Source organism: Nansenia antarctica (assembly GCF_963989245.1).
Source record: "Nansenia antarctica genome assembly, chromosome: 4".
Taxonomy (NCBI): domain Eukaryota; kingdom Metazoa; phylum Chordata; class Actinopteri; order Argentiniformes; family Microstomatidae; genus Nansenia; species Nansenia antarctica.
The window spans coordinates 20,413,220-20,440,998 of record NC_137689.1 but is presented as its reverse complement, the minus strand read 5'-3'; the positions used below and the strand labels follow the sequence as shown (position 1 = coordinate 20,440,998).

The window sequence follows — 27,779 nt, the reverse complement described above, 5'->3', positions numbered from 1 at the left end:
ACCAAAATAATTTTCCAAAATGCACAGCTATACACCGTTGATTGACATCCAACCTACCCTTTTACAGACATAGCAGCGTCAATAATGTCAACATTTTCTAATGGATGATATTTTTAAATATCTTTTTTATTTTGCAATATTATTTTATTAGATACTCATAATCAAAAGCATATTCATGATAAATGTTTTGTTGATGGTCTCGGCATTGAAGGTCGGAGGCCTAGGATCCAATGAACGCCTGGTTTTGGCCATGTTCTGGAAGTGCTCAGGTCTCACCCAGGGGGTGAGGTAGAAGGCAGCACAGGTCTGGTTCCACAGGTGACTGTGGAATGCAGAATGTTGGACCAGGCTGGTAGGGGTTGATGACTGGGTTGGGCACGGTGTGGAAGCTGGCCATCCTCTGCATGTACTGGTTCGTGATAAGTTCCTCGCGCTGTGCTTGGCAATTCTCCTTGTGTAGGGCCAGGGCCACATGCACAGGCTTGGTGGCAATGATGCGGCCGTTCACCTCAGTCACAGCTAATGAAACAATGTAAAAGGTAACCAGACCATACATATACACTGGTGTACTGTATCTATATGGGATAGACTCTGTATTTATGACTATATTACTTTTTATTAAACTTTTTTTTTTAAAAGCTGTCTTAAAAGAAATTGAGAAGCAGTTCAAGTGAGAAAGCAAGGCAAAGAAGCATACACCAAAGTGGACATGTTTTTCTCTTTACTAAAAGAGATTAGGAAGGGGCGCTTAGGTGGCGTAGCGGGTTAAGCGTCGACCATGTAACCGCAGGGTCCCCGGTTTGATTCCGGCCGGGGACATATCCTGCATGTCATCCCTCCTCTCTCTCTCACCCATTCTTCCTGTCAAAACGTCACTTTATCTGTCAATAAAAATGAAAAAATATGAGTGGGACTGCCCCACTCATTAATGTGCACTGTCCTGACTAAATAAAGATCTATCTATCTATCTCAGAAACGCATTCACCTGTGCCCTTGATGTCCTGCCAACAAGCTTTTTTAAAAACATATTTAGCTGCATGGCAGGCGAAGTAATACAAATAATTAACACCTCCCTTTCATCAGGAATCTTCCCTGAAGCCCTGAAAACTGCAGTTATTAAGCCACTACTAAAAAAGAACGGCCTAGACCCATTTGTACTAAACAACTACAGACCCATATCAAACCTTCCCTGTACAGGAAAAATTATTGAAATGGTTGCCCACGAACAACGTAGCAATTATTTGACCCTAAATGATCTCTTTGATGACTTTCAATCAGGCTTTCGCCCCCTACATAGCACTGAAACGGCCCTTATTAAGGTCCTTAATGACATTCGCGTAAACACAGACTCCGGAAAAATCTCCGTTTTGATACTAGTAGATCTTAGTGCTGCCTTTGACACTATAATTGATACATTTAATGTACCGGTACATGAACAGCAAGAAAATACAATTTTAGGAATTAGTCATGGAAAGTTATAAAGTTACAACAAATCCCCACTGGTCCTGTGTATGAACACAAACAGGATTTTACATTAATCTTTAGACACAATAAGCTACAACACCTTTATGCTATGTGCTAATCACAATATTGTTTTTCTTATGTAGATGACTGTCAATGACTGTCACGACAATGATAACTAAAATTATATCTGTTTGGGAAAATATGGAAATCAGCAACAATGAGTGAAATGTTCAGGCCAATATGAACTGCCAGTTTGTGAGGGGAATTTTTATCCCCCTGATGACAGTGACGACAGAGGTGGCAGGGTTGAACTTTAGCGTGTTAGCATCGCCCTTTTTGCACTCGTCCCTGAAGACGTATATGCAGCCATTGCAGCTGGCCACCTTCCAGAGAGAGGGCACACAGCTCCACACCTCAGGGAAGCGCAGGCGCGTGAAGCTTTCCAGCAGAGGGTTGTAGCACACTAGGTTGTCCCCCTCAGCCACTACAAAGATCAGGTCCATGTGGGCCGTAGCGTGCATGCAGCCAGCAAACGGCAGCATGTAGGGCTTAATCTGGCACTTCTGAGTGGCTGTGTCAAAGCACTGGATGAGGCGGGAGGGTTTGATGAAGAAGTCCATGTCATGTTCCTCCCCTCCCAGCAGGTAGATTGTCCCTCCCAGGTTAACCCCTGCCGCCCCAGACACAGCCGTGTCCAGTTGGCTGGTCACTGTCCACATGTTGTCCTTGACAGTGTAGTATGTGACAGCGTTGGACAGTGTGTCCGGCAGGGTTGTTTTATAACAGTGTTTGCCCCCTAAGGAGTAGATGGTATCCTGGTTGGACACTGACACCATGGTGTGATGAAGGGGTGTGAGGAAGGGGACTCTGGGCAGCGGGGCACAGCGCTCCCAGTCCATGGTATGCATGTTGCACTTCCACATGCGACGGTGGTGATGGCCACCAACCACGTACAGGTCCCCTCCATGCTTACAGGCTGCAGTGATCTGATGACACAAGCTGTTCTGGCCACTCACACTGATGGCATCATCCTCATCGCAGTGGAGTGACACAGCCAGTGAGTGTGTCTCTTCCTTCCCTATCAGGTAGATGTGGACATTTTCACCAATTTCCTATTGGCCCAGGGGAGAGGATTTAGAGACAAAAGAAAATAATCACTAAATGGAAATACTACTGAACATCTCTTTAATCTATGGTACCACAAAGGAAGAAGGCCAGCTGTGTGTTTACTAAAAAAACATATAGAATTTACCTTTAGGCTCTCCTGAAGAACACTAGCGAATTCCTCTCTCTCCACCCTGTTGTGATTTATCCAGGACTGAATGGACACGGTTGGGTTCTGAGAGGTCGGGACGCCATCTGCAACAAGCAAAGTAAATACTTCTGAACACATCACAGCATGACTCTGCTGGATCACAAGTATTAAGACAAGCAGTCGACATATAGAACACACTGTTGGTATGCATGCAGCTGAGGTGGGAGGAGAAGCCTATTGGATGAATCACAAACCTTTTAAAATGTCCAAGAGCAGGCAGAGGGGCAGGTTGAGGAATTCTTCAGTCTGATGCAGCTGAACCAGATGGATTTTAGCACAATGCTTAGCAACAGTGTAAAGCTCCTGGTCACTGTGTCTGTCTGCCAGCCACATCACCTGGAGAGGGAGGAAAGAGTGATTAACTGAATAACTGAACACCACAAGCTGTGCTGATGAATGTATACCACAACAAGACGGCAGACAGGTGATAGGGTAACACACTTGACAGATAGGGTAACACACTTGACAGATTTCACATCTAGGTTAATTATGTTAATTACATGAAAAGGCATAGAGCATAATGGTAAACTCATTCATTCAAATGCAATGATTTGTTGTATGACACGATGTGTAAACTATCGCTACCAGCCAATCACCTGCAGGCAATTCTTGACCTCCACTGTGCGTGAGAGGAAGCGTGAGCATTCCTCAAACAGGGCAGTTAAGTGGTACATGTCTGACATTTCATACGTGTCCTGGAGGTCTTCCACCCTCAGTTTGATGGTTCCATGATAAATGTAGTCGACTAGCAACTGGAAGACTGATGCACTGACATCCTTGAGTACAATGCAGCGGTTGTGTGCCTCCTTCAGATTGGAGGTGAACATAGAGCGGAAGACGCTGCTCTGGGCTGAGAGCACCAGGCGATGCAGGTTGAACTCCTTGCCATCCACTGTGATGTTGACATCAGCAAACAGTCTGTCCTCTAGGCAAAGGTCCATGATGCTCTTCACCACCCGGCTGGAGTGGGAGCGATCGGTAAAGGTATATCCCATGAAGTAGTTCTCATCTCCCACTGAGCCCCCCACACTGAGCCCATCCTCACTGGACTCCATCTCATCTGTAGGTTAGCGATCTGAGGATAATGCATGAACACAACAGACAGAGATTAGATGTTATTGAAACATTGAGGGTTTACGGAAGAAAAAAAGGCAAGCAGCAGAACTTTCCAGAATGTAGGATAATTCAGAATGATGCAAGCAGCTAACGTGTTATGGTCTTTGCACACACCAATGCGTGCGTTTTCGCATGCATATTTTTAAATCCGTCATCCGAAAAAAACGCATTGGTGTGCAAGGGCCTTTAGTAAGATAAACATGTCTCTAGCTAGCTAATAATAGAGTTGTTTTGAAATGTATACGTGGTCACAGTGGGTGGCCATCGCCAGAATGATGACAGCTAGCCTATCACTGTAACAGGCCAAACAGTTGCATGCAGAAAACAAAAGCACATTATGAAATTCATGAAGTCATTGTGTTGAAGTTAGCTAGCAATGTAATAATGAGCTCTCTGTCTCTGCTCTGAGCCCTACAGGCTACGGTAACAGGACGCTAGACGGAGAGCATCCTCGTCTGTTCAGCTCTGGGCAGAGAAGTATTCACTTTGCCCTGTATCGAAATAAACACGACCCCGTCAAGACAGTGTAATAAAATCCTTCTTTCACCGACTACACCGGGTGGTTCTCCCCTTCGACGGGCATCAAACAAAGTATGAATTCATGGCTTATTAGTTTATATTATATATATATATTATTAGTTTGCTCCTTTTACTCTATAAATATATACATATATATATACTCTTTTTACTTTTACTCACTTTATTCACACTAAACGCGAGGTCCAACCGTCGAGTTGCGGGGAAGCTCACCTTCTGTTGTTGAATTTAACGGCAGCTTGCATCCTTATATGGAGTTAATCTTGAGCCAAATTAAATCAAAACATTTATGCTTGCATCCTGCTGTGCGCGTGACCAGGAGACAACTGAAAGGTTGCCGGAGAGACTGCGTTCTGCATCGTGATTGGTCCAAACGACACGTCTGCTGTCACATCTTCGATAATCCTCTTTAGACACACTGACAATTGAATTGCCTGCACCCGAGTGACACCTAGTGGTTGCATACATACACTTTCTCTACCTGGCTGAGAATGGGTTTTTCAAGATCCCTAAATAGATCCCTAAATATAAAGAGGATACACTCTTACAGGGTCGGAGTGGGACTCATTTTCAGCTCTGGAGTTTCATGCCTCAGACCGGCCCACTTTAGTTCACAACCGATTACAGTATATTAAAATCATGTAATTACAACCTTGGTATTTTAGTCTGTAATAGCGGACTCACTGTTCTCTACAGTCTTCTCTACATTTACAGGATGCTATGTCATGGGTTTGCTTCATTGTTCCCATACTGGTACAACAGCTCACCTGTGCCTTCTACTGTGATAGCAGCAATCCTTTGCTGGACACCACTAGGGTGACCAGGTCCCAACAAACCAAATGTGGGACAAGGAGTATGTTTGTGTGGGACAATGTGGGACACCCTCTCAACAGGCCCGGACCGAACTTTAGGTGCCCCTAGTAGCATCCGCTTCCCCTGGCCGAGTTGAGAGCTATGTCTATCCAATTTTTAAAAATATATATATGCATTTCCATTCTGTTTCCTATTCTGTTTGGTTTATTCAGTAGTAGGGATGCACGATATTATCGGCACCGATATTTATCGGCCCGATATTGAGGAATTAATGTTTATCGGTATCGGTATTTATTATAAAATTTAGCCGATATTTAACCGATAATATGAAGCCGGAAATATTTCTGCTTCCGGTTTCCGGTTTCCGCGCTCTGCTTCCGGTTTCCGCGCTCAGGCACGCAGTTTGTTTTGACGAGACGCGAGCGAAACATGCCTTCCCCGGTGTGGACATTCTTCACAATTTCTAAGGCAGATATTGCGTTTGCAATTTGCAATACATGTTCAACAAAAGTTCGGAGAGGAGGGCAAAGGTCTACGAGTTACAACACAACGAATCTAATAAGTCACCTGAAGAATCACCATTGCAAGCACGCTGTATGGAAGGAATATCAAGCACTCGTTGTAGCAGAACACGTTAGCCTAGCCGCGAAAAAAAAGCCATTGTGGATTTCATGAACTTACATGTAATGAATATACATGTAAACATACTGTATACTGTCTAAAGCTATGGTTAACATATACATGTAAACATGCAGTATACTGTCTAAAGCTATGGTTAACATGTACATGACATGTAAACATACAGTATACTGTCTAAAGCTATGGTTAACATGTACATGACATGTAAACATACAGTATACTGTCTAAAGCTATGGTTAACATGTACATGTAAACATACAGTATACTGTCTAAAGCTATGGTTAACATGTACATGACATGTAAACATACAGTATACTGTCTAAAGCTATGGTTAACATATACATGTAAACATACAGTATACTGTCTAAAGCTATGGTTAACATGTACATGACATGTAAACATACAGTATACTGTCTAAAGCTATGGTTAACATGTACATGTAAACATACAGTATACTGTCTAAAGCTATGGTTAACATATACATGTAAACATACAGTATACTGTCTAAAGCTACGGTTAACATAAGATCTTTATGAACTTTGGCTAAAAAAAGCATTGTGCACTGTCTATAACAGATTCTGTTTGTTAGAGGAAATAATAAATGAACATTTGAAGACTCAGAAGTGTTCTCTTTGTTGTGTTAACAATAGTGATGTAAGTTAGATTTGGTGAGATCACTATGGAATATTAAATCATCAATCTTTGCTCACTACATAGCCTTTCTTACCTTCAGGTGTGCATGAACTACAGGTTATCAACTGTGAAATTATATCTGAATGGTCTTTATTGTCATTGATATAGTACAGGTACCAAACAATGACATTTGGGAGGGGGGCTCCCCTGGTGCTAGGAAAGAAAAAATAAAATAATAATAATAATATCGGTATCGGTATCGGTTATCGGCCACGAGAAGCGGGTAAATATCGGTATCGGTATCGGTTGGAAAAAATGCATATCGTGCATCCCTATTCAGTAGCATCCAATAATTCTTAGTTCACAAAGTCCGACATGTTACTGAGCTTGGGTTTCAGCTGCACAGCCTCCTGAAACACATCAATGGGATCCGACCATTGGCCACCCTAGTGTAGCCCCCCCTAGCAAGGGCGCCGCTAGGGGGGGGTAAGTTAGGACGATTCTAAGCGCCCAGCACTGACAGGGGCCCATGATAATCTTTTTTTAAAATACATTATATTACATAAGGACGTTAACTCATTGACTGCCAAAGACGCCATTTGAAAAACCAGATACTTTTCTGTTTTGGTAGTCTGTCCAATGTCACACTTGCCCTTCTCCACCGGCACTAGTTTTGGATCTAGCTTGCTGTTCATTATTTTGATGATAAATTGTAGATAGCTAGCTATAACATCTTCATGAGTCATCTACGTCTGTCGAATACTACACAGCAGAGTTTGACGCTTGAGTTTTTACAACGCGCAACTGCCAGAAAAACATACCGGCATATACAGTAAATCGATATTGTCGAACCCTATATATATATACACACACACACACACACACATACATAACCATACAGGCTTAAATACTGATTAACAGTTCATCACTGTAACCCCCCTCCCCCCCTACGCAAAACGTGTCCACCGCGTGTACTGATAATGGCCATGTCAGGACAGCCCACCTGGGGGTCAGGGTTCAAGGGGGGTTGAATAGCTGTAGAATGTAGATTGGTTTCACGGCTACATTATTGTCATAGTGCAGCATTTGGAATATATTTTATACATAACTAGCTAGATTTGATAGCTTGGTAGCTTACAATCAATTATAGCGCGTTTTCCGAATGCGGACGATTGACCCTTAGCTAAGCTAGCATCTAATTGGAAAGAGTCCGAATTGTCCAACTACCGAATAAGTCCACTTGACGAACCGTTTTACCTATAACATACATAACTAGTTATGTTTAATGACCTATATGTAATATATGACCTATATTTAATGACCGTATACCAGCCGTCAATGACGAAAGCTCTAATGAATAGCAACTAAGCTAACGAAATGCTAACGCTAACACAGCTAGTTCAATGACAGTGCACACACCGTTTAAAGCAAGATTAATTCAATAACATAATTGCAGCACGTGAGATATTAACACATTAATATGTCCATTGATAAGATATGAAAATGTCTTCCATACATTGTGGAAGGCTTTCCGCGGTAAGGTGAGCAGATGTCTCAGATGCAATCTGGTGTCTGGGCGGTCTGGGCGGTGAGCAGCGAACAGGTTGATGGTCGGAGAGAAAAGAAAGACTTGACGTCTATGACCTGGAGTGTCTAGGACCGGAGGGCGGGAAGGAGTCACGTGAGAGGAAACAGGACCCGTGCAATTTGCCCTTCTGAAAAAAACACGCAATTAAACTCTGTTATCATTGAAAATGTGAGAGAGTTCAACAGTTTACAACAACATTTAAGTTTTGCCCATATACATGCACCTTAATTTATGGATACCTATATTACCGGTATATCTTGTATTTTTATTAACTGCTGTGCAACACATTGACTCTGAATATTTATCTGAAAATAGCAGCTATGGAGTCCATAAGGAGCCTATCATTTACTGTGTCTTTTAGCTTAACTTCATGATTTGATTTTTTTTCTTTTTTTTCAGTAAACTGTTTCGGAACTACTTGACTGTGCTACTTAATGGGTCAATTGCGTAGTCAGTGGCAGGTGTGAGAGATGAGTAAGTGGTGGCTTGCCTCAGGCATGAATCTAACCACCACAAATCAAACAACCAACCGAACTGATCTTGAACCAGTTTATTAAGACGCCACCAGATCATCGCTCATCAAAGACACAGTAAATAGGCTGATTATGGACTCTATAGATGCTATTTTCAGATAACTAAATTAAGAGACAATGTGTTGCACAGCAACAGTTAACAAAATACAAGATAGAATAGGTAGCCTATCCATAAATTAATGTAGCCGACTTCAAATTATAATTCTATGTATTAAAAAAAGTCACAAAAGAAACAAACTGGAGTTTGAGCAAAATTGAGCCTTATTATTTACCCCTCTATGCTAGACTAGAGGAACGTTACCGCGAGAGAGACGATGACGTCACAGGCGAAGCCAAAGTCAGGTCAGGGTCTCAAAAGAGAAAAGTAAAAGTAAAGAACGAGGAGAGTGACAGAAAAGGGCGACAGCTAGTCACAAAGTAAAAAAAAAAAAAAGAAGAAAGATATTCATTCACAGACCTTCTTTTGGGGCCCATAACATGTAGGCTATCTAGACAACAGGGGTTTAGTGATCTAATCACTGCGTGGATGATCTAGTTAGCTCGCTATAGCTAATTAACATTAACTTCAAGTAAAGTTAACTTACCGTGCACTGTCAGTATAATTTCAGTTAAATGTATGAGATGAGGGCCATTTTGGTCCAACATTTTGGTTATTAGAGCTCAGTGAATTTGTATCCAGCAGCTATGCACTCTTGCTATAGCTAGCTAGCTAACTAGTATAATGTTACATGCTAATGACGTCATGCACAGATGCAGCTTCAGGATCAGGACTCCTTCCCTCAACCCACCTCCCAGTTGAAGGAGAAGGAGGTGAGCAGTAGGAGTTTGGGGTTAACATTAAGATTTTGAATATTTTAATGTATGCTGCATTACCATGCAAGCATTGAATACAACTTTAGCTAATATTCATATTTAGTTAATAGTTCTTCCAGTAATTGCAATAACATTGACCACTGGCATCTTAATAATATTGTTAGCTAGCTAGATAACATTTAAGTTAGCTAATCTGGTGTAATGTATGTATTACTATGTTAATACTATTATAGGACATATTATGAATGATGTACCTATGGATACTCCATGCCAGGGCCCTCTTCAAGCCAGGCAGCCAGAGAGGAGAGCAGAGGTAAAGAGGCAGAAGAAGAAGGGCAAGAAGTAACAAAGGACAATGACAGCAGCACAGCAAGTTGGCTTTATCACTAGATTTCAAGGATCTTATTAAAGATTTTGCTACTAAGAAGGCCCAGCGTTTAGCTTTGATTTGATCTCTTTACTCCTATCTTGAATCGTTGTGCATTACTCTAGATATAGTTTTTAGCTCTCCAGGTATACTATTCCACAGTACTGCCGCAGTGTAAAAATGACATTTCTCCCATTTCACTATTCAATTTCGCTGGCACCATGTCTGTGTTGCTCCCTCTTGTATAAGACACGTTTGTCTTTGTGTGAAACAAGCAATGCTGAGTCAGTAAATATCTCTCTGCTGTAATTCTTCATTGATCTAATCCTGACAGTATTATGGCGAACTGATCTTTACAAGATCTACATTTACTTAGACACAATACCACCCCATTAAAATTATATTTTTTACTTTTTGTGTGATTTATACTTTTATAATTGGGTTCAAATCTTCATTTAATTATACTTTAGTCCTTGTGTTGTTCAAGTCTTAATTTAATAAGTTAAAGAATGTTGAGATTTCTTTGCTGAATTGTTGATTCCTGTATTAACTGTAATTTTAAATTACATTTACAAAAGATGTCCATCATTGGATTTCTTGCAGTGCATCAATAGTTCATCAACTTCAACTGGGTTTAGGTTGATGGGTGGTTTAGGTGGGGGGGGCCCAAAATGATATTCTGTCATGGGGCCCAGAATCTCTAGCGGCGCCCCTGCCCCCTAGTGTAGCCCCCCCTCGGCCCCTTTTATCCTCTACAGCAGGGGTCGAACACGGCCCACCCCCACACTTGGACCGGCCCTTTGAACAACGTGTAATTTCTAACTGCAATTGCGGCATTGCACCGACGTGGTGGCGGGGGCGCTGTTTCGCAAATAATTGGAAATAAATTTCCACCATAAATGGATGCAGAAAGAGCACAAATTGCATCTAAATTCACCAGAATGCAAGAAATTAAGTGTTTGATGCTCGTTTAAGGACCCCCAGACAGCCCTGCTTCATGGGTCCCCCCGTGTATGATGAGGGTCCTCCCTCAAGTATCAGACTGTAAAACTGATTATATTTCATTGACATATCACTATAGGTATAAATTCCATCCAAATTCAACTGTTTAGACTTTGTTTGCATCCACCAGTGCTCTCCTACGCGCAATTGCTTTGCACAACCGCCTCCATTCCACTCCGTTCCATATTATTTTATGTTAGAGACCAACCCAGGCCCCCCATCACAGAAAGGAAAAATTATGTGGCCCTCACAGAAAAAAGTTTGGGGACCCCTGCTGTAGACCATGACATTCTAATAGATAGACTAAAAACCTGGGGAGGACTTTCGGGCACTGCCCTAAACTGGTTCAGATCCTACCTACAGGACAGAAGCTACTATGTCTCCATTGGCAACTTTGTATCTGACCAAATTAAAATGACATGTGGGGTTCCCCAAGGGTCAATCCTTGGCCCCCTTCTATTCAATCTCTACATGCTTCCATTGGGACACATCATAAAAAAGAACAAAATTGCCTACCACAACTATGCGGATGACACTCAAATCTACATAGCCCTCTCACCGAACGACTATAGTCCCATTGACAATCTCTGTAATTGCATTGAGCAAATAAACGCCTGGATGACACAAAACTTCCTCCAACTAAACAAGGACAAAACAGAGATAATTGTATTCGGTGCACCTGACAAAAGATCGAAAGTCAGTGCAAAACTTGATTCTCTCTCTCTTCACACTAAAAAACAGGTCAGAAATCTTGGTGTAATTCTAGACTCCGATCTAAACTTCAACAGCCACATAAACTCGATAACTAAATCAGCCTACTATCACCTGAAAAACATAACAAGAATGAGAGGTTTCATGTCCAAGCAAGACCTTGAAAAACCTCATCCATGCATTTAGTATGCGAGTAGACTTGATTATTGTAATGGTCTACTAACAGGCCTATCTAAAGGAGCTGTTCGTAAATTGCAGCTCATCCAAAACGCCACTGCTAGGGTCCTAACAAAAACAACGAAATTTGAACACATTACACCAATCCTGAGATCCCTGCACTGGCTACCAGTCTCTCAGAGAATTGAATTCAAAATCCTCCTAATTACATACAAATCACAAAATGGTCTTGGACCAAAATACATATATACCTATATTCCAAAATACATATATACCGGTACCTATATTCCCGCAAGGTCCCTAAGGTCAGCTGAGACAAATCAGCTAATAATTCCAAGAGTAAAAACAAAACACGGTGCAGCAGCTTTCAGTCACGCTGCTGCATGCTCCTGGAACAAACTCCCTGAAGAAATCAAACAGGCCCAAACCCTTAAAATATTTAAATCTAAGCTAAAAACCTTCATGTTTTGCACCAGTTATGATTAAACACAAACACTTCTATCAATGTATTTTTTCCATTAACTATTGTCTTTTTAAATGTTTTATCTATTTACTTCTTATATTTGCTTTTATTCATTGTAATTTTTATTTTCCTATGCCCCTCTTGCTGTATTTTTAAATAATGCATGTAAAGCACTTTGAATTGCCCCTGTTGTATGAAATGTGCTATACAAATAAACTTGCCTTGCCTTGCCTTGCCTTGCATTGAACGTGGTGAAGAACGACCTGATAGCGTGTGTGGATGAGCTGGCCTGTGAGAAGGAGGTGCTCCAGGGAGAGCTGGACGCTGTGAACCAGGCCAAGACCCGCCTGGAGGAGAAGAACAAGGAGCTGGAGGAGGAGCTCAAGAAGTGAGTCTGAATTAGAGAATGATTGTAAGAAGAAGTAGACTGATTCATCCAGCGCTTATCGGTGAGGTGTTTGAACAGAGCGGTTCCTGAGCTGCCCGTTCAGATGTCCTGCTGTGTGTGTGTGTGTGTGTGTGTGTGTGTGTGTGCACCTGTTTTGATGTAATTATTTACTCCAAGCTGTGGACTTTAGGGTGACTCTAAAGGTGTGTTTTCTTTTAGGATGCGGGCTGAGCTGGAGGAGGCCAAACAGAGGCCCAAGAATGAGGACGATGACGTGAGTGTGTGTGTGTGTGTGTGTGTGTGTGTGTGTGTGTGTGTGTGTGTGTGTGTGTGTGTGCGTGCGCATGTGCATGTGTGTGTGTGTGTTGTACGTTTATCTCTATGTGACTAATGTGTTATAGTGTATGTGTATGTGTGTGTGTATGTGAGTAATGTGTTAAAGTGTGTGCGCGTTTATGTGCGTGTGTCTAAGGGCCATGCTGACCTCTAGTGTGTGTGTGTGTGTGTGTGTGTGTGTGTGTGGGTGTGTGTGTGTGTGTGTGTTACAGAGTGACGTGCCCACGGCCCAGAGGAAGCGGTTCACCAGGGTGGAGATGGCCCGGGTCCTGATGGAGAGGAACCAGTACAAGGAGAGACTGATGGAGCTAGAGGAGGCCGTACGATGGACAGAGATGATACGGTGAGGAGGGGGAGGGGGAGGAGGAGGGAGAGAGGGGGTAGGGGAGGGGGAGAGGAGGAGGGGGAAGCAGGGTTCCCACGGGTCCTTGAAATCCCTGAACGTTTGTGAATTTGAGAAAAAGAAATCAAGGTCTTAAAAGTTTTTGAAAATAGACATGGGTCATTGAAAGTGCTTGAATTCCCCCCTCTCTCTCTCTCTCTCTAAAAAAAATAAATACAAATGTTTTACTTGTCAACTAGTTCTGTCTCAAACTATGCTGTGTTGGGTCCTTGAATTTGAGGGAATTGAGTCTTGAAAGTCCTTGAAAGTCCTTGAAAGGTGCTTGAAAGGTGCTTGAATTTGATGTTTCAGAAGGTGTGGAAACCCTGAGGAAGGGGAGGGGGGGGGTAGGGGAGGAGGGTAGGGGACAGGTTTCCTATAAAAGGATATTTATCCAAATAGAATTGTTGATTGTTTCATCACTGTTGTTATTTTCCTTCCCTCAGAGCATCGAGGGAGAACCCAAACCTCAACGAGAAGAAGAAGTCCAGTATCTGGCAGTTGTAAGACACCTTTACTCCTCCTTCACTCCTTTATTACCATCCCTCCATTCCTACTCCTCCTTACCTCCTTACCTTACCTTCTACAACACCTCTCTTTTCTCACAATCAGTCTACTTCTTCTTACAATCATTCTCTAATTCTCTTTTCTACACTCATTCCTTTCTATTCCTCTCCACATGTATTACCTATGATGTGCCTTCTATGAGATGATTTGATGATTCTTGAATTTTGAGTCTTATTTTTTTTGTTTTCCTTCTCTTTTTCATTTCCTATCTTTATTTTTATTTTTTTGGTTTGTTTTTCTCTTCTGCAGGATGTAGGTGAAACTTTGACATGCTAACGGTTTCTAACTGGCTCATGGTGTGATCTTGAAAGTAAAACACATAACTGGTGGAACGGATCAGGGAATGGCTTTTAGGTTCAATCTGATCTGCTCTGTGATTTCGTCATTATGTTCTAATTAGTCAAAAGTCTAAGCGAGTTCAAAACACCAAATCATTTCAAATCCTTGAAATCTCCCAAGGGATACCTGTGTCTGCAGTGTACTGTTGAACAAACTGTTCGCACACCTAAAACACCTGAATATCCTCCTGAAACACCTGAATATCCTACTGAAACACCTGAATATCCTGCTGAAATGCCATTCCCTGATCCGGGCTCTTCTCTGTCAACAGGAATAGAATGGGTTTGTGTTTGAGTAATGATGTGTCATTTTGTGGGGCAAGGACTAATGCATCATTGTTGGAGGAAGAGAGAGTGTGTGTAATGCATCTTGACTAAGAAATCCACTGTCTCTCCTGCCCTGATCCTCTGTGCCCTCTCTATATCCTGCCTGGTGTTGTGTGGTGTCATGTCTGTGTGCAGAAGGTGTGTGGGGAAGGAGGGGAGGGTGTGGGGGGGGGCTGTGTATGCGCAGTGGTGTGAGGATGTAGGGGGGCCTATTTTTTAATGGATAGTTATTCCCTAGAAGCAGATATGGCCTGGCTGCTGAATAGGTTAAATAAACACACCAGTTCGTCATAGTGCATACTCATAACTAACAACTAGAACTGAATTTTGAGTATGAGCGTCTGTTGTTGTTTCTGTACTATGTGTATATATATTAATATATCAATAGACCTATTGATGAACTGATAATTGATGAGGATGACTTGGGTGGATGTGGTCTTCTCTCCTGTCTGGAGTCATTCCGCTGACGTGAGCCTTCTTAACAAGCAAACTTGGTCCGAAGCATCTTGATGATGTCATAATGATGTCGACGTGAAGCATTTTGATCTGGGATGATTGGTAGAGTTACTAGCCTTGTTCTGTTGCGTGTTGACTAACCAACCCCCCAACCCGGTCAGTGTACAATATTAACCCCCGCACTCCCCGCTCTCCACTCCTTGGAGTGGAGACTCCTGCTGTAATGCCTTGCTCTCGGTGAGTGGACTTAAATGATAGTGGCAAGTAAAAAAAAAATAAAAAAATATCTGGGTGGTGGTGTCCTGCTAGATGAGTGTGGGGGAGGGAGGGGGGGTGGGGGGCCTACCCTTGACCCCTGACCTCTGACTGTTCAACCCTGCCGCCGCTGCTGCTACTGCTTGTGTACACCCCTCTACCACTGTGTCTGTGTGCTTTCTCTCTCTCTCTCCCTCCATCCCTCCTTCCCTCCACCGCCCACCAGTTTCAGCCGCCTGTTCAGCTCTTCGGGCGGTGCGGCTAAGAAGCCCCCCTCGGAGGCTCCAGTGAATGTGAAGTACCACGCCCCCACCTCTCAGATCCAGCCGTCCGTCAAGAAGAGGAGCAGCACTCTGCAACAGCTGCCCAGCGACAAGAGCAAGGCCTTCGACTTCCTCAACGAGGAGTGAGTCTGAGAGACGGGCCCACCCACACACACACACACACACACACACACACACACACACACACACACCCTCAAAGTGAGCATTCACACACCAGCAAGAAGAGCAAGGTCAAATGGCATTTCAGCAGGATATTCAGGTGTTTCAGTAGGATATTCAGGTGTTTCAGGAGGATATTCAGGTGTTTTAGGTGTGCGAACAGTTTGTTCAACAGTACACTGCAGACACAGGTATCCCTTGGGAGATTTCAAGGATTTGAAATGATTTGGTGTTTTGAACTCGCTTAGACTTTAGACTAATTAGAACATAATGACGAAATCACAGAGCAGATCAGATTGAACCTAAAAGCCATTCCCTGATCCGTTCCACCAGTTATGTGTTTTACTTTCAAGATCACACCATGAGCCAGTTAGAAACCGTTAGCATGTCAAAGTTTCACCTACATCCTGCAGAAGAGAAAAACAAACCCAAAAAAAAAAAAAAAAGATAGGAAATGAAAAAGAGAAGGAAAACAAAAAAAATAAGACTCAAAATTCAAGAATCATCAAATCATCTCATAGAAGGCACATCATAGGTAATACATGTGGAGAGGAATAGAAAGGAATTAGTGTAGAAAAGAGAATTAGAGAATGATTGTAAGAAGAAGTAGACTGATTGTGAGAAAAGAGAGGTGTTGTAGAAGGTAAGGTAAGGAGGTAAGGAGGAGTAGGAATGGAGGGATGGTAATAAAGGAGTGAAGGAGGAGTAAGGGTGTCTTACAACTGCCAGATACTGGACTTCTTCTTCTCGTTGAGGTTTGGGTTCTCCCTCGATGCTCTGAGGGAAGGAAAATAACAACAGTGATGAAACAATCAACAATTCTATTTGGATAAATATCATTTTATAGGAAACCTGTCCCCTACCCTCCTCCCCTACCCCCCCCCCCCCCTCCCCTTCCTCAGGGTTTCCACACCTTCTGAAACATCAAATTCAAGCACCTTTCAAGCACCTTTCAAGCACCTTTCAAGGACTTTCAAGGACTTTCAAGACTCAATTCCCTCAAATTCAAGGACCCAACACAGCATAGTTTGAGACAGAACTAGTTGACAAGTAAAACATTTGTATTTATTTTTTTGAGAGAGAGAGAGAGAGAGAGAGAGGGGGGGGGAATTCAAGCACTTTCAATGACCCATGTCTATTTTCAAAAACTTTTAAGACCTTGATTTCTTTTTCTCAAATTCACAAACGTTCAGGGATTTCAAGGACCCGTGGGAACCCTGCTTCCCCCTCCTCCTCTCCCCCTCCCCTACCCCCTCTCTCCCTCCTCCTCCCCCTCCCCCTCCTCACCGTATCATCTCTGTCCATCGTACGGCCTCCTCTAGCTCCATCAGTCTCTCCTTGTACTGGTTCCTCTCCATCAGGACCCGGGCCATCTCCACCCTGGTGAACCGCTTCCTCTGGGCCGTGGGCACGTCACTCTGTAACACACACACACACACACCCACACACACACACACACACACACACACACACTAGAGGTCAGCATGGCCCTTAGACACACGCACATAAACGCGCACACACTTTAACACATTACTCACATACACACACACATACACATACACTATAACACATTAGTCACATAGAGATAAACGTACAACACACACACACACACACACACATGCGCACGCACACACACACACACACACACACACACACACACACACACACACACACTCACGTCATCGTCCTCATTCTTGGGCCTCTGTTTGGCCTCCTCCAGCTCAGCCCGCATCCTAAAAGAAAACACACCTTTAGAGTCACCCTAAAGTCCACAGCTTGGAGTAAATAATTACATCAAAACAGGTGCACACACACACACACACACACACACACACACACACACACAGCAGGACATCTGAACGGGCAGCTCAGGAACCGCTCTGTTCAAACACCTCACCGATAAGCGCTGGATGAATCAGTCTACTTCTTCTTACAATCATTCTCTAATTCAGACTCACTTCTTGAGCTCCTCCTCCAGCTCCTTGTTCTTCTCCTCCAGGCGGGTCTTGGCCTGGTTCACAGCGTCCAGCTCTCCCTGGAGCACCTCCTTCTCACAGGCCAGCTCATCCACACGCGCTATCAGGTCGTTCTTCACCACGTTCAATGCAAGGCAAGGCAAGGCAAGGCAAGTTTATTTGTATAGCACATTTCATACAACAGGGGCAATTCAAAGTGCTTTACATGCATTATTTAAAAATACAGCAAGAGGGGCATAGGAAAATAAAAATTACAATGAATAAAAGCAAATATAAGAAGTAAATAGATAAAACATTTAAAAAGACAATAGTTAATGGAAAAAATACATTGATAGAAGTGTTTGTGTTTAATCATAACTGGTGCAAAACATGAAGGTTTTTAGCTTAGATTTAAATATTTTAAGGGTTTGGGCCTGTTTGATTTCTTCAGGGAGTTTGTTCCAGGAGCATGCAGCAGCGTGACTGAAAGCTGCTGCACCGTGTTTTGTTTTTACTCTTGGAATTATTAGCTGATTTGTCTCAGCTGACCTTAGGGACCTTGCGGGAATATAGGTATATATGTATTTTGGAATATAGGTATATATGTATTTTGGTCCAAGACCATTTTGTGATTTGTATGTAATTAGGAGGATTTTGAATTCAATTCTCTGAGAGACTGGTAGCCAGTGCAGGGATCTCAGGATTGGTGTAATGTGTTCAAATGTCTTTGTTTTTGTTAGGACCCTAGCAGCGGCGTTTTGGATGAGCTGCAATTTACGAACAGCTCCTTTAGATAGGCCTGTTAGTAGACCATTACAGTAATCAAGTCTACTCGCATACTAAATGCATGGATGAGTTTTTCAAGGTCTTGCTTGGACATGAAACCTCTCATTCTTGTTATGTTTTTCAGGTGATAGTAGGCTGATTTAGTTATCGAGTTTATGTGGCTGTTGAAGTTTAGATCGGAGTCTAGAATTACACCAAGATTTCTGACCTGTTTTTTAGTGTGAAGAGAGAGAGAATCAAGTTTTGCACTGACTTTCGATCTTTTGTCAGGTGCACCGAATACAATTATCTCTGTTTTGTCCTTGTTTAGTTGGAGGAAGTTTTGTGTCATCCAGGCGTTTATTTGCTCAATGCAATTACAGAGATTGTCAATGGGACTATAGTCGTTCGGTGAGAGGGCTATGTAGATTTGAGTGTCATCCGCATAGTTGTGGTAGGCAATTTTGTTCTTTTTTATGATGTGTCCCAATGAAAGCTGCTCCATCTCAGGCAACTCTCCATTCTACAACACCTGGCCTCACACTCCCTGTGACGCCAGCCTCATCAACAATGCCAGCCTCATCAACAATACCCATCGCCCTACCCCGCCACAGGATGCTATCTACAACACCCATCCCCATCCCCCGGATGACACCCAGAATCAGTTGATGCTCTAACAGTCCCTGCTTCCATAGAGTTGATACCATTGACATTCCTGATATAAAGCTGGGACTCTCAACTCTTGCTATCCCTGTTCATATCAGTAACAGAACAGTTAATTGCAAGTCTGAATGCTTTATACACCCCTCAAATTTAATTTCTGTACCCTGCCACACACAGCCCACACAGAGACCAAACACAAAACCACTCAAGCTAGCACTTTTCAATGCCAGATCCTTAGCTAATAAGTCTCTCTTAATCAACGACTTGATTAGCTCCTATGAACTAGATTTCTTATTTATCACTGAGACCTGGTTAGATAAAGATAACAAGACACCAATTCTTATTGAGTCAGCACCCCCCAATTTTAGAACCTTAGATGTCGTTAGATCCCACAAAAAAGGTGGTGGAATCGCCTCTTTCTTCCGAGACAGTTTTAACTGCAAACAGAAATCCTTCGGGGAATTTTTATCATTTGAATATCTTTCAGTTGTTTTTAAATGTTCCACTCGAATTATTTTTATAATTTTAAGACCACCCCAATACTCTACTAGCTTCTTTAATGAACTTACAGAGCTTCTCTCCATCATTACTACTGAATTTAATGGTCTGATCATTGCTGGTGATTTCAATATTCATGTAGATAACTCAGAGGACAACAAAGCCAAAGAACTCTCTGTTCTGTTAGATGTTTTTGAACTTCAACAACATGTGAACCTCCCTACTCATAATCGAGGTCACACTCTGGACCTTATCATCACCAAAGGCCTAGATATTTCAAATGTTGTTGTAACTGACATTGCCCTGTCTGACCACTGTTGCATATTCTTTGACGTATCTATCTTTCCTGTTATTCAAACTATGTCTAAAACTATTTCCAAACGATATATCAATGAAAAGACCAGTGCACTGTTCACACAGGCCTTTTCCCTAGCCCCCCCACCCCAAACTTCTATTCCAACCTCAGTAAATGACCTTCTACACGATTTCAACTTAAAAATCACAAAAACCATTGATGATATTGCACCCATTAAATCCAAATGCATCTCTGGTAAGCAAAAAGCTCCCTGGAGAACTGCCCCATCCGTAAAGACCCAAAAAAGAGAATGTCGTAAAGCAGAGCGCAGATGGAGAAAAACAAACCTTCAAGTCCACTATGATATCTATAAAGAGAATCTTCAGAACTATAACTTAGAAATAAGAAGTGCCAGGCAATCATTTTTCTCTAAGATCATAAACAATAACATAAATAATGCCCGCATCCTTTTCAGAACTGTTGACAGACTAACAAATCCCCCAACACCCATTGCTCAGGAATTTCACTCAACTAGTAAATGCAATGAGCTTGCATCCTTTTTTAACAATAAAATAGAAACCATTAGACAAGGCATTAGGTCTTCTGTGTCAGGCATGAAAAACATGTCCCCATTAACAACCCCAAATAGGGCGGACATAACAACCATGTCACAATTTAACACCATTGATTACAAGACCCTAGATAAAATCATGTCACGTCTTAAACCATCCACCTGTGCCCTTGATGTCCTGCCAACAAGCTTTTTTAAAAACATATTTAGCTGCATGGCAGGCGAACTAATACAAATAATTAACACCTCCCTTTCATCAGGAATCTTCCCTGAAGCCCTGAAAACTGCAGTTATTAAGCCTCTACTAAAAAAGAACGGCCTAGACCCACTTGTACTAAACAACTACAGACCCATATCAAACCTTCCCTGTACAGGAAAAATTATTGAAATGGTTGCCCACGAACAACTTAGCAATTATTTGACCCTAAATGATCTCTTTGATGACTTTCAATCAGGCTTTCGCCCCCTACATAGCACTGAAACGGCCCTTATTAAGGTCCTTAATGACATTCGCGTAAACACAGACTCCGGAAAAATCTCAGTTTTGGTACTACTAGATCTTAGTGCTGCCTTTGACACTGTAGACCATGACATTCTAATAGATAGACTAAAAACCTGGGTAGGACTTTCGGGCACTGCCCTAAACTGGTTTAGATCCTACCTACAGGACAGAAGCTACTATGTCTCCATTGGCAACTTTGTATCTGACCAAATTAAAATGACATGTGGGGTTCCCCAAGGGTCAATCCTTGGCCCCCTTCTATTCAATCTCTACATGCTTCCATTGGGACACATCATAAAAAAGAACAAAATTGCCTACCACAACTATGCGGATGACACTCAAATCTACATAGCCCTCTCACCGAACGACTATAGTCCCATTGACAATCTCTGTAATTGCATTGAGCAAATAAACGCCTGGATGACACAAAACTTCCTCCAACTAAACAAGGACAAAACAGAGATAATTGTATTCGGTGCACCTGACAAAAGATCGAAAGTCAGTGCAAAACTTGATTCTCTCTCTCTTCACAGTAAAAAACAGGTCAGAAATCTTGGTGTAATTCTAGACTCCGATCTAAACTTCAACAGCCACATAAACTCAATAACTAAATCAGCCTACTATCACCTGAAAAACATAACAAGAATGAGAGGTTTCATGTCCAAGCAAGACCTTGAAAAACTCATCCATGCATTTGTTTCGAGTAGACTTGATTATTGTAATGGTCTACTAACAGGCCTATCTAAAGGAGCTGTTCGTAAATTGCAGCTCATCCAAAACGCCGCTGCTAGGGTCCTAACAAAAACAAAGAAATTTGAACACATTACACCAATCCTGAGATCCCTGCACTGGCTACCAGTCTCTCAGAGAATTGAATTCAAAATCCTCCTAATTACATACAAATCACAAAATGGTCTTGGACCAAAATACATATCAGATCTCCTCCCACCCTATATTCCCGCAAGGTCCCTAAGGTCAGCTGAGACAAATCAGCTAATAATTCCAAGAGTAAAAACAAAACACGGTGCAGCAGCTTTCAGTCACGCTGCTGCATGCTCCTGGAACAAACTCCCTGAAGAAATCAAACAGGCCCAAACCCTTAAAATATTTAAATCTAAGCTAAAAACCTTCATGTTTTGCACCAGTTATGATTAAACACAAACACTTCTATCAATGTCTTTTTTCCATTAACTATTGTCTTTTTAAATGTTTTATCTATTTACTTCTTATATTTGCTTTTATTCATTGTAATTTTTATTTTCTTTTGCTCCTCTTGTGGAGGGATGTGGAGGGATATGGAGAGATATGGAGTGGTGTAGAGGGATGTAGAGGGATGTGGAGGGATGTAGAGGGATGTAGAGGGATGTGGAGGGATGTAGAGGGATGTGGAGGGATGTAGAGGGATGTGAAGGGATGTGGAGGGATGTAGAGGGATGTAGAGGGATGTAGAGGGATGTGGAGGGATGTAGAGGGATGTAGAGGGATGTAGAGAGATGTGGAGGGATGTAGAGGGATGTAGAGGATTGTGGAGGGATGAGGGATGTAGAGAGTTGTAGAGGGATGTAGAGGGATGTAGAGGGATATAGAGGGATGTGGAGGGATGTAGAGGGATGTAGAGGGATGTAGAGGGATGTAGAGGGATGTAGAGGGATGTAGAAGGATGTGGAGGGATATGATTAAACACAAACACTTCTATCAATGTCTTTTTCCCATTAACTATTGTCTTTTTAAATGTTTTATCTATTTACTTCTTATATTTGCTTTTATTCATTGTAATTGTTATTTTCTTATGCTCCTCTTGCTGTATTTTTAAATAATGCATGTAAAGCACTTTGAATTGCCCCTGTTGTATGAAATGTGCTATACAAATAAACTTGCCATGTAGAGATTGAATAGAAGGGGGCCAAGGATTGACCCTTGGGGAACCCCACATGTCATTTTAATTTGGTCAGATACAAAGTTGCCAATGGAGACATAGTAGCTTCTGTCCTGTAGGTAGGATCTAAACCAGTTTAGGGCAGTGCCCGAAAGTCCTACCCAGGTTTTTAGTCTATCTATTAGAATGTCATGGTCTACAGCAGGGGTCCCCAACTTTTTTCTGTGAGGGCCACATCATTTTTCCTTTCTGTGATGGGGGGCCTGGGTTGGTCTCTAACATAAAATAATATGGAACGGAGTGGAATGGAGGCGGTTGCGCAAAGCAATTGCGCGTAGGAGAGCACTGGTGGATGCAAACAAAGTCTAAACAGTTGAATTTGGATGGAATTTATACCTATAGTGATATGTCAATGAAATATAATCAGTTTTACAGTCTGATACTTGAGGGAGGACCCTCATCATACACGGGGGGACCCATGAAGCAGGGCTGTCTGTGGGTCCTTAAACGAGCATCAAACACTTAATTTCTTGCATTCTGGTGAATTTAGATGCAATTTGTGCTCTTTCTGCATCCATTTATGGTGGAAATTTATTTCCAATTATTTGCGAAACAGCGCCCCCGCCACCACGTCGGTGCAATGCCGCAATTGCAGTTAGAAATTACACGTACCGGTAGTTCAAAGGGCCGGTCCAAGTGTGGGGGTGGGCCGTGTTCGACCCCTGCTGTAGAGGATAAAAGGGGCCGAGGGGGGGCTACACTAGGGGGCAGGGGCGCCGCTAGAGATTCTGGGCCCCATGACAGAATATCATTTTGGGCCCCCCCCACCTAAACCACCCATCAACCTAAACCCAGTTGAAGTTGATGAACTATTGATGCACTGCAAGAAATCCAATGATGGACATCTTTTGTAAATGTAATTTAAAATTACAGTTAATACAGGAATCAACAATTCAGCAAAGAAATCTCAACATTCTTTAACTTATTAAATTAAGACTTGAACAACACAAGGACTAAAGTATAATTAAATGAAGATTTGAACCCAATTATAAAAGTATAAATCACACAAAAAGTAAAAAATATAATTTTAATGGGGTGGTATTGTGTCTAAGTAAATGTAGATCTTGTAAAGATCAGTTCGCCATAATACTGTCAGGATTAGATCAATGAAGAATTACAGCAGAGAGATATTTACTGACTCAGCATTGCTTGTTTCACACAAAGACAAACGTGTCTTATACAAGAGGGAGCAACACAGACATGGTGCCAGCGAAATTGAATAGTGAAATGGGAGAAATGTCATTTTTACACTGCGGCAGTACTGTGGAATAGTATACCTGGAGAGCTAAAAACTATATCTAGAGTAATGCACAACGATTCAAGATAGGAGTAAAGAGATCAAATCAAAGCTAAACGCTGGGCCTTCTTAGTAGCAAAATCTTTAATAAGATCCTTGAAATCTAGTGATAAAGCCAACTTGCTGTGCTGCTGTCATTGTCCTTTGTTACTTCTTGCCCTTCTTCTTCTGCCTCTTTACCTCTGCTCTCCTCTCTGGCTGCCTGGCTTGAAGAGGGCCCTGGCATGGAGTATCCATAGGTACATCATTCATAATATGTCCTATAATAGTATTAACATAGTAATACATACATTACACCAGATTAGCTAACTTAAATGTTATCTAGCTAGCTAACAATATTATTAAGATGCCAGTGGTCAATGTTATTGCAATTACTGGAAGAACTATTAACTAAATATGAATATTAGCTAAAGTTGTATTCAATGCTTGCATGGTAATGCAGCATACATTAAAATATTCAAAATCTTAATGTTAACCCCAAACTCCTACTGCTCACCTCCTTCTCCTTCAACTGGGAGGTGGGTTGAGGGAAGGAGTCCTGATCCTGAAGCTGCATCTGTGCATGACGTCATTAGCATGTAACATTATACTAGTTAGCTAGCTAGCTATAGCAAGAGTGCATAGCTGCTGGATACAAATTCACTGAGCTCGAATAACCAAAATGTTGGACCAAAATGGCCCTCATCTCATACATTTAACTGAAATTATACTGACAGTGCACGGTAAGTTAACTTTACTTGAAGTTAATGTTAATTAGCTATAGCGAGCTAACTAGATCATCCACGCAGTGATTAGATCACTAAACCCCTGTTGTCTAGATAGCCTACATGTTATGGGCCCCAAAAGAAGGTCTGTGAATGAATATCTTTCTTCTTTTTTTTTTTTTTACTTTGTGACTAGCTGTCGCCCTTTTCTGTCACTCTCCTCGTTCTTTACTTTTACTTTTCTCTTTTGAGACCCTGACCTGACTTTGGCTTCGCCTGTGACGTCATCGTCTCTCTCGCGGTAACGTTCCTCTAGTCTAGCATAGAGGGGTAAATAATAAGGCTCAATTTTGCTCAAACTCCAGTTTGTTTCTTTTGTGACTTTTTTTAACCCTTGTGTGGTGTTCACTTTTTGGACCCTTTCGTACTCTTCGGGTCAAGTTGACCCGGGACATCATTGGGGTTTTGAAAGCACTTTTCCTGACACGGTGCTCCTAGTCCCAATGGTGACCCGTACAAGGGAGTATGCTCAGGGTGCAAGATAGCCCCAAAATAGCCCATAATATTAAAGAGCGCCTCTTGTGGGCACAAACAGGTACTGTACCCATTAATGCACAATAGGTACTGTGTTCACATTCAAAAGTGTATATTTTGTTCTGGTGGACCTAGGGGGCTGCCCTTTGGAGGGGCTGGAGCAGAGGGTGCCTAATTATAACCCTCAAAGTGTCAGACCCCTGGGAATAGGTGGGGCCGAACGGCAGCATGATGAGTAGAGGCGTTTTTACGCACATGATGCTCCTAACTTCCACTAAACAAAATCCACTATAATAAAGACTTGGTTGTCATAATTCATACTTATCTAGGAAAAATGTAAATGAAACAATGTTTTTATTGATGTTCATTATTTTGAACTTATATTCTCAATTGATTTTCAAAGCATTATAATCAAAGCTGTAAAAAATACAGGTGATGAACAAGAATAATGCTACAAATGCTGAAACACAAAACATGTGGAAGGTACACTGTTTTAGTCACTGAAATAACACTGGTTACAATTGTGTGTGCATGGGCATGTCTGTCTACACAACACATGAAGTACAGCATTTGACAGTATGTGTACCACAAATGTACTTTTTGCAGTTGCTGCATGTGGTCCCTGTCTTTGTGTCCTTTGAGGGTCCACACACCTCGCAGCGCTTCCTCTTTTTGCCATCGGCTGCAGTCTAGAATAATGAAAAGACTTAGTTCAGGATTTTTTTTCCACCACGTCTCCTAATACTCTAAATCACACACACACACACACACACACACACACACACACACACACACGCACACACACACATATTTACATTTACATTGAAAATGTTGGCATTTAGCAGACGCCTTATTTCAAAGCGACTTACATTTACCAAAGCGATCAATACATTTGACTAAGCAAGTGAATCAACACAGACACACACACACACAAACAACCGCAACAGGACACTTACCTCAGGCACTGGAGATTGTGGTTGTGTGGGTTGTGCAGGTGGAGCATCTGTAATCCTCCTCACTATGGCTAGAGAAGTTGGGGTCCTGGGCATATGTTGTCTCCTTTGGATATGCGGTGTCACCAGTGCCATACCTAGCTCCTCAAGGAAAATACGTCGTCTTTGGAGCTTCCTTTGGTTCCAGTCTGGGTTGACTGCCATCCAGATTGAAAATGCATTGTAGGCTGAAACATCCAGGATGTTGAAGAAGATCACGAGAGGCCACCGTAGAGTTCTTCTTTGGCAGCTGTAGCAGGCCAGCAGCTTGTCCAGGTTGTCTACTCCACCTTTGGTGGCGTTGTAGTCAAGTATGACCTCTGGCTTACGGTCCTCCCGGCCACTGATTCTTCCATCCCTATGTAGAGTGCTCATGAGCATCACATTCTTGCCCTTTTTTGGTATGTAAGACACCAGGGTAGTGTTGGCTGTAAACACAAAGTTGGAGGAATGGACTGGCCTGTTCTTCACATTTAGAAACTGGGGTGGGAGCTCCGTCTTGTTTTTTCGGACTGTTCCAACCATTGTCACCTTTCGTTTGAGAAGTTCCTGTTCCAGGCTGTAGGATGTAAAGAAATTATCACAGGTGATGTTATGGCCACTGAGGCCCTGTGACATATCCAACACCACCCGTGTCCCCTGGTTTCTCTCAGGGGCTCCTCCCTCTGGCTTCCCTGTATACATTTGCATGTTCCATGCATACGATGAAACGGCATCACAGGCAACCCAGATTTTTATTCCGTACCTTGCTGGTTTGGAGGGCATATACTGCCGGAAGGGGCAACGACCTCTAAACCCCACAAGCCGTTCATCCACAGTTAGATTGGGCCCAGGGTTGTAAAGAAGTGGAAGCCGGTCCACCCACTTGTCCCACACCGTGCGGATTGCAGCCAACTTGTCCCTACGCCGTCTAACAGGTCTTGATTCCCGGTCATCAAACCTGATGACCCTCGAGTAGATATTGAAGCTCTTCAGAGACATTGTGGCTCTAAAAATTGCTCTCCCTGTCTCCACATCCCACAGACTTTCAGTTGACTCCCCTCTTGACCTATAGACACCTGCTAGGATGAGGATCCCAAAATAGGCCTGTAAGTGTGTGTTGTCCATTTCTTTCCACTCCTCCCCGAAAACACGTCTCCCCTCAAGGTTGGTCATATCAAGAATTATTTTCTGAATTGAATCAGTAATCAGCAGCTCAAAGGATGACTTGATATCATCAACATGAGTCACTGCCAATCGTGTGGGCCCTGGTACCATCCTTATAATGTTAGCAGCTGAGCGGGGGGGCTCTCTCATTGGGGATGAAGACCATTCAATTTGGCCATTCTTGGACAAATATGTGTGGGCTCCTGCAGTGGCTGGCTGTGGGGCTCCTGCAGTGGCTGGCTGTGGGGCTCCTGCAGT

The 27,779-nt window shown here is 42.5% G+C and overlaps 1 protein-coding gene across 1 annotated transcript; it reads right to left on the bottom strand.

The window, feature by feature from the left end:
- Positions 1–1,694: 1,694 nt before the first annotated feature.
- LOC308155341 (kelch repeat and BTB domain-containing protein 4-like) lies at positions 1,695–3,834 on the bottom strand (the record flags this gene model as incomplete). The annotated part of the gene is made up of 4 exons (XM_080528650.1): positions 1,695–2,576; positions 2,717–2,823; positions 2,974–3,115; positions 3,376–3,834. The coding sequence occupies 4 exons, from the start codon at positions 3,832–3,834 to the stop codon at positions 1,695–1,697; spliced, it is 1,590 nt and encodes a 529-aa protein (XP_080384776.1).
- Positions 3,835–27,779: the final 23,945 nt, after the last annotated feature.